The sequence below is a fragment of the Salarias fasciatus genome, chromosome 4, assembly GCF_902148845.1.
Source record: "Salarias fasciatus chromosome 4, fSalaFa1.1, whole genome shotgun sequence".
Classification (NCBI taxonomy): domain Eukaryota; kingdom Metazoa; phylum Chordata; class Actinopteri; order Blenniiformes; family Blenniidae; genus Salarias; species Salarias fasciatus.
The window spans coordinates 10962053-10979186 of NC_043748.1; the positions used below are offsets into that span (position 1 = coordinate 10962053).

At 45.2% G+C, this 17134-nt stretch overlaps 1 protein-coding gene across 2 annotated transcripts in view; it reads right to left on the bottom strand.

Moving 5' to 3' along the window:
* cep112 (centrosomal protein 112) overlaps nt 1-17134 on the bottom strand; it is an 87653-nt gene that overhangs the window by 29331 nt on the left and 41188 nt on the right. For both annotated transcript variants that reach the window (XM_030088799.1, XM_030088800.1), the window contains exons 20-21: nt 13322-13492; nt 6348-6578 (exon numbers count right to left, since the gene is read on the bottom strand). In XM_030088799.1, the coding sequence (XP_029944659.1) occupies nt 6348-6578; nt 13322-13492 (402 nt within the window). The remainder of the gene's footprint in view (nt 1-6347; nt 6579-13321; nt 13493-17134) is intronic.

A 17134-nucleotide genomic window follows, 5' to 3' on the forward strand; every position in this document is an offset into this window, starting at 1 on the left:
TATCAGAAAACCAATTACATTCATCAACATCAGTGAGGATGGGCTTAACATCCACCTCAAAAGACAGCAGTTGTTTGAGGTTTGGGGTGATTAATGAATGTGTCTGCTGAATCAGGGAATCTCTTCTCGTAGAGAGACGAACATCAACTTCATATTTCTGTGAATATTTCAGTGGGGGTGACCTTGACTTAATGTGACTGTTACGAAAGAAATAGTTCTGCATAAGGAGGAAAGTCATTTAAATAAACTTAAAGTTTCATAATTGCGCCTCACGAGTCTTCCTCATTCCTGCTTCATTCATTCAGTGAGATTTCCCAATGTTGAGACGCAGGACGATTTTTGACTCAAATGAAGGAGTTAACCCAAAAACACAGGCCGGTATCACAGTGTCCCACTTAAAACTCCACTTCAAACCAAAGTATAATCTATAGCGTGCAACAAGATGGGAGCTGCCTGACGCCATGTTTTAATGCGATTGAGAAAGTGTGTCGCTTCCCTCCCTCCTCTTGGATGACTTCAAAAAGTGAGCAAGGGAGCTGTGTGATGTTTTTTTGGGACGATGGAGCCTTTACTTTGACTCTTTCATCTGCTGGGTGACTCACTCGCTCGCTCGCTCTCTCTCTGCCGCCGGGCCCGATGGTGCACTGAGGAAACGAGGAGCTCACATAGGTCTGGGCATGCGTGCGCGCATGGAAACACACATCGGTTTCAACACACAAACACAACCTCTATTGCCCCGATGTAAACATATAACATCAGCACACAAATCCAGATTCAGACGCCTTGATGGAAACATCCTGAACTTGATCTTTTTCTCCCTCCTGAAGCCAGATCCCTCGCCCCGCCCCCCCCTGTCCTTTTGTCTGTCAGTGTGAGGTAAACGTGGGCCCCCTTTGATCATCCCAGAGCCAGTGTTTTTCTCCTCCTCACCTAATCCATGACCGAGTAAATAATATGATTTGGTGTATCTCCAAATGGCAGAAGACCAAACTAATAAGTCGGCAATGACGGCAGGCAGCGGAGGAGAACAAGGCGTAGGGATGACAGCAACAATGGCAACAACCTCGTACCACCATCTCCTGGCTGAGAGAGAGAACAGTAAGCTGGATCAGAGAGGGTGTGAGCAGAACTAGGAGAAACTGTATCGACTACCGGATCGGCCTCTTTCAAGTCCCTTCATCCTGACTGTCATATTCAGCCATCTGTGGCTGGGAATTCAAGAGGCAGTTTTCTCCGAAGCAACAAGCAACACTTTCAAATCACAATGTGCATTCCTGTGTATTTCCTCGTAGTTTGGTAACTCACAAGTAAAAGACGGTCTCCCATCATATTCAAGCTATTTTTTTTTTAAACACAACTGTATTTCTCGCATTGTCAGTGAAGAGCTGTTTTTAAGACACAGCACAGCTTTGTTCGTGTGATCACTGCTTCGAGACACACACCTTGAATCAATGACAACCGAGAAGCTCCACCATTTTAGAAAAATACTGAAAAAGCACAGAAATCAAGAGTATAAAAGGATACATAGCAAACAAAGCTTGAAATGAAGCCGTGGGTCCTTTGAAAATGCATAAAGCTTGAGGATTTTTTTTTTGCGCTTCACCTGTCTTGGGTGGTCTGGTCAGGAGTGCACAGCTCTAAATATGGAAGGGACTGCAAACACATTAAGATCCAATCACTGAGACCACATTCGAGGATGGTCAGGGACACGTGTGTCCACACATGGGAAATGGGTGAGAACAGATGCATCACCAGCAACTTAAAAAGACTGCGTGCTCGGCTTTGTACACAGCAAAACAAACAACAGCTCCAAACAGATGACTTCCACGGACCACACAAGCTAAATGAGGTTTTGAAGTCTGCTCCCGAACTGAATCGCCTAATATCTGCTGCAGTTTTCCGGACGAAAGTTTGTGAAAAAAAAAAAAATTGAATGCGAGTAAAAACAAGAAATATTCCTACAGACAATGCATACCCAGGCAGGTCGAAAACTAACTGCTGAACTATAGTGGCTGTTAACTAGTCCTGCACCTGTTGCAGCTTCCTCTTCCAGTAAATGCTCCTGCCTCTCGCAGTTCCACCGCACAGCTGGATCTCCACATTTCAACACACTAAACCGAGAAGGCAACGAGCTGCAGAACACAGTCAGGGATCGCGACTATAGTGAGATGCTACACTTCCACTGTCAGCCTTGCATTCTTCATGCTGAATTCGGTGCTTATAGATCAGATCGGAAGAGAAAGGGTCACTTGCTGTCAAACGGTTATGTCATCTGAAAGCCCTATAACATTTATGGTGCCATGTCATAATGAGTGAAAATGCAAAAAAAAAAAAGAAAAAAAAAAAAAAGAGAAGCTCCAGTGCCAGTCGGGATATATTATCACACAAGGCAAGCTCACGTATTTAGAGGAGAACCTCTGAAGTTTTTGAAAGCACACACACACACACACACACACACACACACACACACACACACACACACACACACACACACACACACACACACACACACACACACACACACACACACACACACACACACACACACACACACACACACACACAGAAATACCTGCGGAACAAAAGAGACTAATTGCAGTGTGGAGGCCTTCATTCCTCAGCTCTGCAGCTCTGAACCTGTGTGTGTGTGTATGAGAGTGTGTGTGAGTGTGTCATGGGAAGAGTGAACTGTGTCGTGCCTTTCATGTCAAGAAAGTCAAATGGGGCATGGCCAGGGGGACACTGGTACTGCGACACGGGGCGCAGCGATTGGCTCCTGCCTGCCAAAAAGCTGCCTTCTCATTGGCTGACGTATGCCTGCAGGTGATTTTGTCACACTCGGTTATTTTTTGATGAAATGCTCGAGCCCTTTGATCTGAAGTATGTGTAGGCATGCACGTACACACACTCAGAGGTACTACAAATGCACACACATTCCTTTCCCACTACTTGCCTGAGGAAATATCAGAAAGTGTGAGCTTTCAACATCTTCTGTCACTGTTGCTATTTTTGTGAATATGCAGTTTTTTTTTTTATGTACAGTACATGCAAGATGACATAACACTAAATATTAAAATGCGAAAAATCAATGAAATCACCCCGACAAAATACAGTCTGTGTTTACAGTACATGAAGTATGCAGCTGTGTGTTCAGCATGTGCTTGCTCAAGCACACTCCCACAGAAATACCTGGCTCGACACAAACATATCAGGCTGAATTTGTACATCTAATCTTCTGTAACACATCAAAGCGCTCGAGCAGCCAGACTATGAGTGAATATGGATTGAAGGATCCAGACGTTACTCACGCCTTATCAAACCCGAGTTCTCCGGAGCTTTTGTCTCGCTTTATCTCAGATGTCTAGAATTGACAAGCGAGGAGTGAGCGTGTGTGAAGGTGCAACATGACGACCCCCTCCTTACCCAACTAATCGATCTTGAAGTTCATAAATTCACTGCCTATTAGGCACTTATTGGCAATTTCACCTGTGTTTACATGCCAGCGGGCTGACAAAACTGTCTCCACGTAGTAAAAAAAAAAAAAAAAAAAAAAAAAAAAAAGCAGTTTCAACACTGCCTAGCCCACATTTCTGGTTAAAGTCAAGTCTTTAAAGAATGCCCTAATGCTCTGAGCTTTGCCATGACTTGAAGGCAGGGGTGAGGATGTGGCAGAGAGAGGGAGAGAGACAGACAGGCAGAGGGAGATGAAGGGTGGAAGTGTGGCGTAGAATAAGAAAGTCAGATATGGAGGCGGTGTGGGTGAGAGGCAGGATGCGTGCTCGCTGCAGTCCGGAGATGAGGCGTCTTTATCAGGCACAGAGGCGGCTTCACAGGCCCCTTAGTGCAGAATGGAGATTGAGAGGTCTTGGGTTGTATGAATTTACTCTCACACACCAACACCACCAACACCACCGACACACACACACACACACACACACACACTAACAAAGATAAACTTCAAGAGAAAGAACACTAACAAACCCCCACACACCTTTCCCTCGGCCTGCTTCCATCACTTCTTCCATCTCTCTTTTTCTGCTTGGTGCAGATCAAATGTATGGAACTATCTTAACGCCTCATCTTATCTCCTCTGATTTTCTGTTTCTCATTATTCCATTCAAAAGCTCCGACTGTCTACTCCCAAAACATCGCCCAAAACATCCACCCATCCCCCTGTATCCTCCTCTCTCCTCTGTCTCTGCCTTAAATGCGTGCGTCTTTGATGAGAATCCATTCATGGATTTAATGGATTTCTCTGGCCTTTTTTCCAGGATCTGGGAGATGTGTTCAAAAAAAAAAAAAAAAAAAAAAGAAAAAAAAGAAAGGGGAAAAGCTGGCCTGCCCAGGCTCTGCTTCCAAGAGCATGGTGGACTGCAGAGGACAGCATTTCTGTCTGCATCAAAAGAATGAGAAATTTTCAGCTTACAAAACAGGGCGAACGAGTCAATATGGATCTGAGGCCTGGCTGACTTCAATCCCAAGCGAAAAAAAAAAAAAAAAACTGGGCGCAAAGAAGCAGAGAAAGTTTTCCCTGCCCACTCCCAAGTCAAACTTGGAGACAGATTAGAAAGTACAAAAAAGAAGGGGAAAGTAAGACGTTCAACCTTTGGTGAGGTTTTTTTTTTCTTCTTTTCTTTGAGAAGCATGCACTTTCAGCTGACAAAAAAGGATGAAGAAATCATTAATCTCTTTCATAAAAAGTGAAACTAGCACATTGCTGATAGTGTTATCAGTCTTGGTTCAACACGCGGCCTCGCTGCTTTGAATCCACTCCAGATTGCTCCACAACTGTGGGTCATTTTTTTTTTAAAGCTGTGTACAAAAAAGACGAAAGAAAAAAAAGAAATTAAAGTGTATTTAAGAGAGTGAAAAAAAACTGAAACATCAACTGCAAAAACAGCCCTAAAAAGCGGCGAGCGATAGTAAATAGTGTGTTTTCTTCAAATGAGGATTACGGTATGAGAAGCACACTTTTTCCTCCCGGATCTCTCCCACTTCAGAACTCTCAGTTCTGCGTGCCATATGGAGCCAAAATGGCCGCCTGGGTGCTCTGGAGGTCCCTGCATTCTCGGGCTAATGCCGAGCAGCTGGCGGAGGATGGTGTCTAATGAAAAATGCTCTCTTTGATGGGTCCTGCTGAGGGATTAGGTTCTGATCAACACCACCTTAGGTCAGCTTCCTGCTGGACCAGCAGAAGATTACGGGCGATTTCCCCGCCGTGGGTCCAGTTTCTAAGGTGGCGAGAGGCGGGAATGTGACACAGAAAGAAAGCAGGACGGCGACCAATAAAGATACCGAACCTTTGAACATAATAGAAGCATTTCTTGGTTTGTCGAGACGGCGAATGAGGCTGGATAACGATCGTACGTGTGACTGACCCTTTGACCCAGTCTCCCAAAGAGTGTGTACGTTTCAGAACAATACATCCCTGACAGGTGGCTCGCCAAACACGCATCAGTCCTCAAAGACAAAAAGTACACGTGGTGTTGATTGTGTCAGCACTGTTACCTTACTCAACCTTGTGTGTGAATGTTGAAATAGCGTGAAATATTGTGGCGAGCTCTCTTTGATGTTTGTTTGAAGGCAAATTATTCCAATAACGCTAAAGCCGTGTGAGCTTCACACCAGACACGGATCTGGGAGCAGATGCATGCAGATTCTAGCATCAGCTGATGGCTTGTGCAGACATGCAGGTGTCCCCCGATCCATATGACATAAATGCACAAACCATCCATTCATCTCCTGTTGTCTATACGTTTGATTTGATGCACGCTGAGCACCTCACGCTCTTTTCCACCACACACCAAAGTGTGATGAGATTTGAACCAGCAAAGTCAGAAGCACTCTTTGTCATCTACTCATAGAAATAGGTGAAAGCAATACATGTCTCTGCATCACTGCATGCAACAGCACCAAACAAAGCAAAACAGAATGAAGGGAAAATGGCAATGGCCAAAAAAAGAGGTTGGAAAGCCCAAGAATCCAAACCAATCTTAAAGCTTGTGCAGCTTTTTGACAACACTGACAGCTGAGGAAGTAAAGCCATATCTCAAGACTGCTGCTTTTTACGTTTGAAGGAAAAATACTGAGTTTTCTCACAACTAAATGAGATTTGATTGTATTAAGACATTTCTAATATGACAACAATGTGGTAGAGCAGTGCATATGGGGACTGCGATTTGAAGCAGCGGCTTTAGAATGAATTCCTTTCTTTAAACCACTGAATTAATTAATGTGTAATTTTTGGATTAAAAAAAAGGGGATTCCAGTGTTTATTTGCAAAGTCAACAAAGAGCTGCTCGGTACGCTAAAACCTCTTTATCATTTCTCTCTTCCTCTATGTTCACCTTCTCGTGAATAGCATTCTTCTCCTGCTGGTGGCTTCTCTCGAGGTTGCTGTGAATTCTCTCCATGTCGGCGCAGAGCCGTTCCAGGGATGCTTCCTTTTCCAGGGCCGCTCTTTGCTTTTCCTCCTCCTGGAGCGCCGCCATGTCGGCCAGCTGCTGCTTGTGATGGGCCCGGGCCTGCTGGAGATCCTCACGCAGCCTCGACAGCTGGCTTTCCAAACCTGAGATTGTCTGGACGGAGATAAAGAGACGCTCAGTGAGCGGAATTCGATAAATGACAATTAGGACCACATTTCCCCCCCCCCCCCCCCCCCTTAAAATGATGTCAAACATTTCACTTTGAAGCACATAATAAATGTGTGTTTTGAGAGAAAATGGCAGGTTTGGTAAAGGAGAACATTTCAGAACATCTTTCTGTAAACATATAGGTATAAATGCTTTAGAGGAAAGATCTCGGATGATATGGAGAATTAAATACAGTGAGTGTGAAGGAGGGGCCCGTATAGAAAATCCTCTGAAGAGCAGTTTTTACAAAACACACTTAAATGTTTCTGTTTTGCAGTGTGTGAGTGTGGGTGGGGGCTGCCGCGATGGCCTGACCCCTCTTCTTGACCTCTCTCTTCTCCTCCTCAGCCTTGACTCTGCCCAGAAAAAGGCCTTTAATAGTTCTGCCAGTGAGAGTCAACATTACATAGTAGGAATGCTAATTAGTCCCACCCCGTGGCCCCTGGAACAAGCAGAAATATTCCGGTCTGACACGCACAGCCAAGCCGCCGCTCGTGAGTTTGGGAGATGTCAGGGAGGAAAAAGCACGCACTGCTGTTCTGTCAAAACAGCATCACACTATTAGGACAATGATAATAAATGGCGAGGAGGCTTTAATGCTAAAATGAGACTTTTCTTACTGCAAATTCTGAACAGAACGCTGCCATATATTTGAGTTTGGTGCAGCCAAATTACATGCAATACATGAAAACACCAGCACGCTTTTGCTTGCAGAGGTAATATGATCTGTAAACAAAAAAGTTATGTACAAAAAGCATCGCAGTTAAGTACAGGTAGCTGGAAGATGCATTGCAGTGTTTCACACTCCCCTACCTGTATTGCGTGTATTCCCTGGCTATTGCACACCCTCATTATTCCCCTTGATTTACTTAGTTTTTTATTACTTTGCTTGGCGCTGTGGGCTCAGCCTCGTGGCCCCTCCCTCTCCCTTAAACGCCTGGGCATCCCAGGACAACGCCACGTTAAGGCAATCAGACAGAGAGTGTCTGAAGTCTTTTTTAGCGTGCAGTGGGGAAAATCAAAGAGACTTCAAAGAAGTGTCACAAAAACAGGCAGATGCTGCGGCTCTGTGTTATCTGCATCCCTCCGACACTGGCACCCACTGAATTGTGTACACACACGCACACGCAGACAGTCACACATGGGCTTCTTGTCACACACACACACACACACACACACACACACACACACACACACACACACACACACACACAGCAGAACATTTGAAAGAATCTAAAGTAAAAAAAAAAAAAAAGAGAAAGAAAAACATGTGATTCTCAATGCCCAATTCCCTTGTCTTTCAATATTACCAGTCTGACTGCTTCTCCTGTGTTCTCAAGGGCAAGCAGCTATTAGATCTGAGCCCTCGAGAGTCTTTAATCTATAATTCTCTCTTTAACAAATGTGGATGATCTGTCTTCTAAAAAATATTTTAATAAGTTAGAGTACAATCCTCCAGAACAGAGGCACTGGCGATGACACTTCAGAAACCTGAGACGCCAAAAGATCATGTTTCTCCTGGAAGGGGGATTAATAACTGATCGATGGGGGCACGAGTTTTGATGATGAAAGGCAAATTAAATGTTGGTTAAGAAGACGACAGAGATACAATACAATACAAAGAAAATGTGCTCGGTCCAGAGAGAGTGCCACCAGTAAAAATAACGTGATAAAATTCCATTATCCAATGGTATGGTGACATGATATATTCATTCTGTTCAAGCCTCCAATGAATGAGGATTACCGGTGAGCCGACTGATGTCCGCTTGTCATGCTAATTCACACGATTTTACTAAACATTCAAACATCCAAGGCACAGCAGGTGATCGGTTCTGTATATCTGTGAGAGATGACGGCTGTAAATATTCCACTGATATGCTAAACAGCAAAACTGTTTGTAAATTCATGGCGGATGATAAATACGCAATGAGACCATTACAGTTGAAGTGTCAGCTGATTGACAGTGGTAGTTTACGCTCATGTCTGTCCAGACTCATGTAACATGAGAGGAACAAGAACTGAATGCTGTTGGTGTCTTTGACATCAGTAACTGATTTAAAGCACTAATGAACACGTCTTTGTATTTCACGCCATTCCTTCATTCATCAAACTTATTTACACAAAGTGATGAGATTGACCTGCCCAAAAAAACTGCTGTTTTTTTTCTGCTGCCATCCTTTCAAAACAATATGCGAGGAACTTTATGCAGTAGACGTGAACAGTAATGATAATTTAACTCCAACTAGGGAGACAAGATCAGGATGAGTACATCTATAGTCTTTGTTTGGAATAAGGATTGGCAATAAAACCACTCCTCTCATCTGGAATGAAATGTCTTCCTAAACTGACCTTACTGAATCAAAATCTCCAAATAGATATATCTAAATAAGGTATTTTCATTCTGATCAAGCGTATTATCTATACATGAAGGGTTGGATTAGATATTATAATCTAATATGTACAATATATTGATCTTAACTTTCAAAGTGAACTAATAGGAATAAATGCATTAGATCGTGTCTCGATTCAGGGAAAAATAACATATTAGTGTTGTATTTATTGTAAATATAATGGGTTAAGGTGAGCTTCAGGAATGAACGCAAATGTGAGTAAAAGTGTCATAATGAACGACTCGGTGTTGTCAGGCAGATAAAAATGCATCTGGCTGAAATCCAAGAGGTGATGTATGCACATACTAAATGGACTCATGGTTTGAAAGGGAGCATGTCGTAACACTCAACACATCACAGAGCATCAGCATTTACTGATGATTTCAGCCATGATCAATAGTTCCACGGCAAGCAGAGGGGAACATCCCCCCCCCACACCAGCTGAGTTGTAACATCAACACTCAGGCGCACATGGCAGGATGTGATGAAATAATTTAAAGAACGACAAACACGGTGACACCCTGGCTCGGCGGGATGCTCGTTCACTTCTGTAATCGCTGTGCAACGAGACAAAATTCGCTCGGCGATAGGCAGGGACCAATCATTTTGTTAAGTGACAGCGCACACACGCGCGCTGGGACAATCAGCGCGCGCCCCGGTCCGTCCGTCCGTCCGCCGTGTTCTCTTTAGCTTTGACGTCGTCTGTCATCACCCTCTTCGTTTGACTCATTTTAATCACGTTCTTGGGATTGAAACGCTTTGAAAAATTGACAGCATCATTATTTAGTCCATCGCAGCCCAGAAGAAAGACCTCACAAGATTCCCGCTCTCTGCCATGCTGTTTGAAGTCCAGATGGTGTGTACCGTCCTTTAGAAAACGGCATAATTATTCAGGAGAATAATACCCATAAAATGAGGTTTGAGGAGGAGCTGATGAGGAGAAATGTGAATGACGTGTCTTGCATAGAACAAACAAATTCTGATGTTTGCAAAAACAAGGCTTCAAATTAATTTCTAATGCTGGCCCTAGTTTTTTTGAAGTCAAACTCTTATTTGATGTTTGACAATTAAAAAACCTCACAGACACAAATTTCAGAACGCTGGGAAGAATAGCGCAAGATATAAATACGTAAAATTGTTTTGCCTTGTAATACAATGAATCTTTATATTCTTAAAAAATATTGTCTTTGAAGATAAGACAGATTTATTGTGTAGCGAGTACACAAGAATGGCCGAGTTCTAAAATCGTATCCCAGTAATGTGGGGAAAAGGCGGCTTAAAACAGAAGAAAAGGCTTTGATTTCTTCTTTAGCGTGACTCGTAGTCACTGAATGACTCATATAGTTTCTCTTTACGATGTTAAATATAGCTTAAAAAACTCCATGGGCTCATATCTATGAAGTACAAGTCTGGAAGAGTAAAGCCAGAAAGGCCGCGGCGTGAAGATCTGGGCGTGTCAGAGGGCACTGCAGGCGATGGATCCCCCAAAAACAGTCCACAAAACGACTGCGTCCTCTGGGGGGCATTGATCAGCAAACACAACAACACACAACTGGCTGCGGGCAAACATGCTTCAGCCGCAGCATATTTCATCATCTTGGATACACAACCGACTGAAGGCTTCCTTTCACATTTCAGTATTTTTTTTTTTTTGAAAAAGAAGGCCAAGAAATAGATCATTCTTTGGAGGGAACATCAACGCGCGGGCGCACAAGGCTGGGAATTGTGAGTTAATCCCTTGAATTGGCAGGACGCCCACTACACACCGGGCCCTGAACCCACGTGCTTAATTCTAACGCTTTCACTTAAGATATCGCATCGTGCAACATGGGAGAAACGTCGAATGAAAAGGGAAGGACAAACCTAACAAAATCAACAGTGTCACACAACTTGCTCTGTGGACACAAGTGAATGTAGAAAAGCTATTTTAATGTCAGAAGGACTCAGGTGGGGTGAGGACAGCTCGTCCCTGTCTGAGTGTTTTTAGCTCCTCTAGCTCAGCTGCTGCGAGCCTTCATTGGTTCCCAAACACCAGCCAAGTGTCTGGAATGCGATTTATTAGTGTCCCGCCACATCAAGGGGATGACTGAGTGTTACTCTTCCTCACAGTGTGTGACTGGCATGAGCTGGTTTCTGTTCCTGCCAACTTTCTCACTACAGGGAAAAAAAAGAAAAAAAAAATCTGTGATGGACTGAAGATTCACAGCAAGCATGTCGTTATGAGGACGATGGTATTATTATTATTATCTGGCTTATGTGTTGTTAATGTACTGTCTGATCGCAGTGTCAAGGTTCAAACGCACATGAAACAAACCGAGGAACTTCCAGCATGTGCCATAAAATGAGCTTTGGAAATCCCACAAGCATATTTTATTTTACAACTCTCACCACAGATTTGTGTAAAAAAAAAAAAAAAGTAACATTACATGTCTAATATTTTCACTGTGGCAGATACAGTGTTCAACTTAAGTGATGCCCAATGTGAGGGGGGAAAAAAAAACAACTTCTTTTTTTTTTTTTTAAACATCTGCTGCTGGTGTGTCACTTCTTGTTCTTTTAACAGCCCATCCATGGAGCCGTCCTCGCACAGGAAGTCAAATCGACTCACATCCCCATCAGTTTCAGACAACCCACAATGCTGTTCTCCATCCATCTTTCTTGAGGCCTGAGCCAAAAATCTTGATTTCTGGCGCAGCAACATCTGACATTAGCCGAGCGTCTCATCTCTGCTTAGAATGCTACACCAGCAAACAGGGATTGAGAATATGAAATGAGGGCTGGGGAAGTTTGTTTCCTGTCACCTCCCGAGATTCTGAGATTTGTCAAACTGCGCGTCACTTTGACACGAGCAGGGCGGCGTGTTATTAGCGGAAAATGTCCTGTGGTGACAGCACCTCCAGGAAAGCAAATCACAACCCAGCTGGTGGCATCGGAGCTGTGGAAGACACCCCCCCCCCCAAAAAAAAAAAAAAACAGAAGACAAGGAGACATCACAGGAGCACTGGAAAGTTACAAAAAAAGAAGAAAGAAATAAAAGACTTCCTCTTCAGGGTTCACTGTTCCTGGATTTTGAAGACGCCATAACTCAAGCCAGTGATGAGTATCCAACATGGTTTGTAGCGCTAACAATTGCTTTTAACGTGTCACTTTAGCAAAAATAATGGAACCAATTTTCAACTGTAGCAAATAGCGGATAGTTTCAATATTCACAGAAACAAGCTGCTTCTCTCTGAGAATCATCCATTATTGTTATAAACTCTTAAAACACATTAGTAAACGCAGTCGATCGCATTCTTGCCTTTATAAATGGTTCAACTGCCTCGGCTGCATCGTGACCTGAACACAGAATAGTCGCCGGGAAGTTTTGTTTTCGCGCCTTTATTTACAGTGTGAAGACGTTCTTTAAGTACAGCGACGTTGGATCGCTGTTGCTGGCTGCAAGTTAGCAAACAGAATTCTCTGCGTGCTGACACAATGTTCATTTCAATGTTCAACTAGCCTGTAGAGTCAAACACATCCCCAGTTGGAGGCTGGTTTGTCAAATGGCTTCCCACTGAGCTCCAATCCAGCCCAGGCTGGAGAGGGGCGAGGACAGAGCGGGAGGCGGAAGAGAAGAGGACCTGCTGCTTCCACTAAACGGTGGCAGGATCGTCTCTCAGGGTCAGAGATGTGCGTTAATTTGGACCCTGAGTGTCAGGGATGCTTTGCGGCGCACTGTGCCGCCGCCACGACAGGACCGCCGCCGTTTTCCGGAGGGAGCTAGCTACCTGCGGTGAGGAGAGAGTACCGTGCAAAAGGGCACTTTGGCAGGAGTGCGAGTGCTTCGCAGGGCGTCCACTGCTGTCCAGGGGAAAATAAAACTGGAACGAAAGCATGGGACTCAACAGAACTGGAATCTCGATTTTGGGTATCTACTCTGAAAACCTTTCCGCGATTAAGCTTGATTGAAAAAAACCATCGGAAAAAGATTCAAAGTTAAGGATAAAAAAAAAAAAGAAAAACTTTTCGTGTATGCGTGGACTTATTTAAAAAAAAAGACTATTAATCGGACATCAAAACGGATTTGATTTTCTGTGTTACAGCATAAAATTTGCAACAATCGCAAAGATTATTCACACCCAATGTTAATATCTATCTGGCTTCAAGTTAAAAAAAAAAAAAAAAAAAAAAAAGTACATGAACCCGCTGTGCTTTTGAGACCCCGGGAAAACGTCAATGGGCAAAATACAAAATGGTTGTCCGCGGGAGAGCGGTGGGTCAGCGTGAGTGCGCGGCCGTGGATCAGTGGAGACCCCCTACCTGGGCATCACGCTCCCTCCGCTCCTGGTGCTGCCGCTGGGCGGCCCGGGCCTGCCTCTCCCGGCCGTCCACCTCCCGCTGGCGCTCCTGGACCAGGCTGTCCTTCTCCGCACTGTGCTGCTGTTGTAGCCGCGTCCTCTCCTGCTCGTGCTGCGTGCGCTGCTCAGCCATCTGATTGGACAAGCAGGCAAAGAGAGACTCCATCAGCCAACACACACTCGGAGCAACACTGTCGTCATGACAACTTGTCCATCCACCTATCCATCCATCTTTTCTTCGTCCTGTTCTCTCGACCCCCTTTCTCCGTGTCTAGAACAACCGGGCGCCAATCCAGTTTGGCGAGATTGGTAGAGATGGTGGGAAAAAGCGAAGGAAAAAAAAAGAAAAAGTTTCTCCGCTTGTTCACGTCGCCAGAGAAAGACGTGATGTGATGTGTTTACATCTGGCGTGCTTCCCCGCCCTCCTCCCACCTCTGTCGCCAATTCTTTGGACCGGTCCTCTGACGTCCCGCTCCCCTCTCTCTCTCTCTCTCTCTCTCTCTCTCTCCCCTCGCCCTACCCTGGGATCGGCGTATAATAGAGCAGTTAGTTTGGGCTATGTGTGCGAGCTGGTCGGGGTTAGCCATCTGGCTGTGTGACTACCCGCTGCCCCATGCTATGCGCCTGACAGCATGTGAAAATTGGCTTAGACGATGACTATGATGATCATTATAAACCCAAATCGGAGGGGGCGAAAAAAACAACAACCGAGTCTGATGAGGATGGAAACTTTCGGATTATATAGATATGTTTCCGTTATTTACGTTTTAGCTGCGATTTTCAGCTAACACTGAATATGGTTTTCTGTGCGCTCAAAGTCTTTGGCCATCACTTTACGCCGATGACATCTGAACCCACAAATCCACAGAGACATACGGGAAAGGGTTCGCCAAGACAAACACAATTCTTAGATCACACTCGGTTATAATCAGCGAGCACATTATACAGTAGAAAAAAAAAAAATAACACTTCTGCTTTCGGGGCTTAATCATCCTGTCAGCTGAAGCAAGTGTGTATTCTAGCCGAGCTGTAAGCGGAGTCACCTGCTGAGAGGTGAGCCCGGCCAGACGAGCTCCCAGCCTTTCCCAGGCTCTGTTCCGTTCCCACTCCCCCATGGCGGGGGGGGACAAGTGACCCCCACACCATCCCACCGCGCAGGCCCAGCCGGAGCCTTGAAAGGACAGCGGGGGCCTGGGGGCCCATTTGCTTCCCCGCTTTGAAGCTAATCCTCTGCACATTGTGCATGACGGCACCCTACCTGGCCCGCCGGAGGAGCGCAGATCAGCAGCCTCAGCGCCCGGTGCCGGCTCTATCCGCGGGCCTATCTTCCAGCGCCGCGTGCTATTCAGAGCAGGTGATGAATGAGGGGCTATCTACAGGAAGCCGGATTCCGTCCCCGACGCTGAGGGGAAGGCCACAATAGACACTTTATTTTGGCGGCCAAGAATTTACTCTTCAGCTTATGCGAGAGCTTTTCAAAACGTCCTGAAAAAAAGAGGCGATGAAAGGATGGATAAAAAAAAATATATGTTTTATCTCTCTGGCGCAGTTGTTTGTTGGCGTGGCGGACGCGAGCGAGCGGACGGACGGAGTAAACCCTCGCAATAAGTCGCACAAATGGCATCTTTCGAAACAGAACAAGACGGCAAAACGATAACCACGCCAAAGGAAAAAAACAAAAAAAAAAAAAGGGCATCCACCAACATGCTGCCACTGCTGATGTCTACACCAAAAATCCTCACAAACGCTTTTACACCGCTTTGTTTTTTCCCCCATTCAAGCACATAACAGACACAAATCAGATCCGGAGCCAGAACGCGTTGTCCCACAGGGCCAGTCGGATTCATACGGCCAACAAGTTACAGCTGATGGATTGATCGGCCGACAGTTGCTTCAGGAACTCCCCAGCAGGACAGCGGGACATGCGGTAGCGGGAATTGGGGGGTGGACGTCCTGGCTTACAGTTCGCTCCCGTTTAGAGTCTCGGGCCATGGGGGGTTTGGAGGACAGGAGGTGTCTGAGGTGAAACGAGAAGAAAGAAACGGGTTCGGTAGATCCATTGTAAAGAAGAACAGAGAAAGAAAAAAAAAAAACACACACACGGAGAGCAGGGGAGATGACAGAGAGCAGCAAGGAGCCCGGCTGTGACATCACGGAGCGCCACAGTGGAGTGGAGGATGCTGGGTGCTGCGGTTCTTAAAGGGACCGACATGGTGCTTGTGAGGGAAGACTGAGTCGGTTACAGCACAGCTGGGCGCCACGGATACAGAGCGGGCCGGGTGTTACAGCACAGCACGACTCCTGTCAGCCCGGGCCGACATGGTGTGTGTGTGTGTCTGTGTGTGTGTGTGTGTGTGTGTGTGTGTGTGAGGACAGTGAGGTAATGGGCTTCTTCCAACCCCAGGGGGGGAAAATCTGAAATGTTTTGGGAAGGGGAAGAGGAGGAGGCAGAAGAAAGCAGAACAGAAGGCCCGTCTGGTCTCAGCAGGGGAGGCTGGGCTGCGTGGAAGAGTGGAGAAAGGACGGAAAAAAAGAAAAAAGAAAAGACAAACACCTTTCCCCTCGCTGTGGGGTTTGAAGCACAAATGGCCAGCAAGCAGCGCTCAGTGCTGAAAGGACTATTGGCAATACAATATTTTCCTACATGCAGACAAACAAACTATTTCTCTAAATCTATCAACTGAAGTGTGATTCGGTTGGAACATTTCTCGCAACTGTCAAGTTCATATCTCCGAGCCATCTGTTTGACCTTGCTGTATCTCTCCACTTCATAAGGAAACTTCTGGAAGGAACTGCCACATCCGGCTGCCTCGAGGGTCAGCTGGCAAATAACTCCTCCATACACCATCGCTTTACTCCCAGACTCACTGAAGCCGCAATTCAGCTAATGCTCGTTTTGCAAGTGTCTGAACGGACAACCTTGACTCCCGCGAACTTGCAGCACAGATCTGACGGAAGCAGAAACACGCCGCACATAAAGAATTTGCAGCTAAACTAATGTGCGGAAATAACAAAAGGTCCTTAGATTGTATCTGGATGCCACACTGTTCACCGCAGCTCGGAAACTGCACAAATTCATGTGAACACAGACACACACTTTTATTTCCTCCTTATTTTCACACTTTCCTCTGCAGTCGATGTCACCCGTGCTCATATCAGTACCATCAGAGACAGGCCCATTGTCTTTGTGCATTTTTATCTTTAAGACAAAAGGCTTCCTGATAATTGCTAACCCTGAGTGGTTGTATTCAGCTGTCATCTGCACCCCCGCTTAGCGCAGCAGCAATAATCATCACTTCAATATTTCCTGCAAATCTTTGAACGCTCGCCTGTTTTAGAACAACACACGGCAGCTGGAACTGATAAATTTCCATATTTAGTGCATCATTACATGGAGATGGAAAAAAAAAAAAAAACTCTTAGATATAAATATGATGCCTTTAATGGTTGAAACAAAGTTGTCTGAATTCAATGACACTAAAAGGAGTTTAAAAAAAAAAAGCTGTTTATTTTTTTTACCTGCTCTTCAGTTTCAATCTCGATTAGAATATAATACAACTAATCCATTACAGCTATGTCTTTTTCCTTAATAGAGGAAATCAGCGACCAAGAGCGGGCTTCTGCACTGGCCTCGTCTTCTCCGCTAACAAGAACGAACAGCAAATTACATGCAGAGTAAAGAGCGTTTGTTCTGAAAATGAGATGCTGCATGCTTATTAACACGCGGGTTCAGCATTAGTTTGGTGTCTTGAAAGCCATCGCACTCTGGATTCAT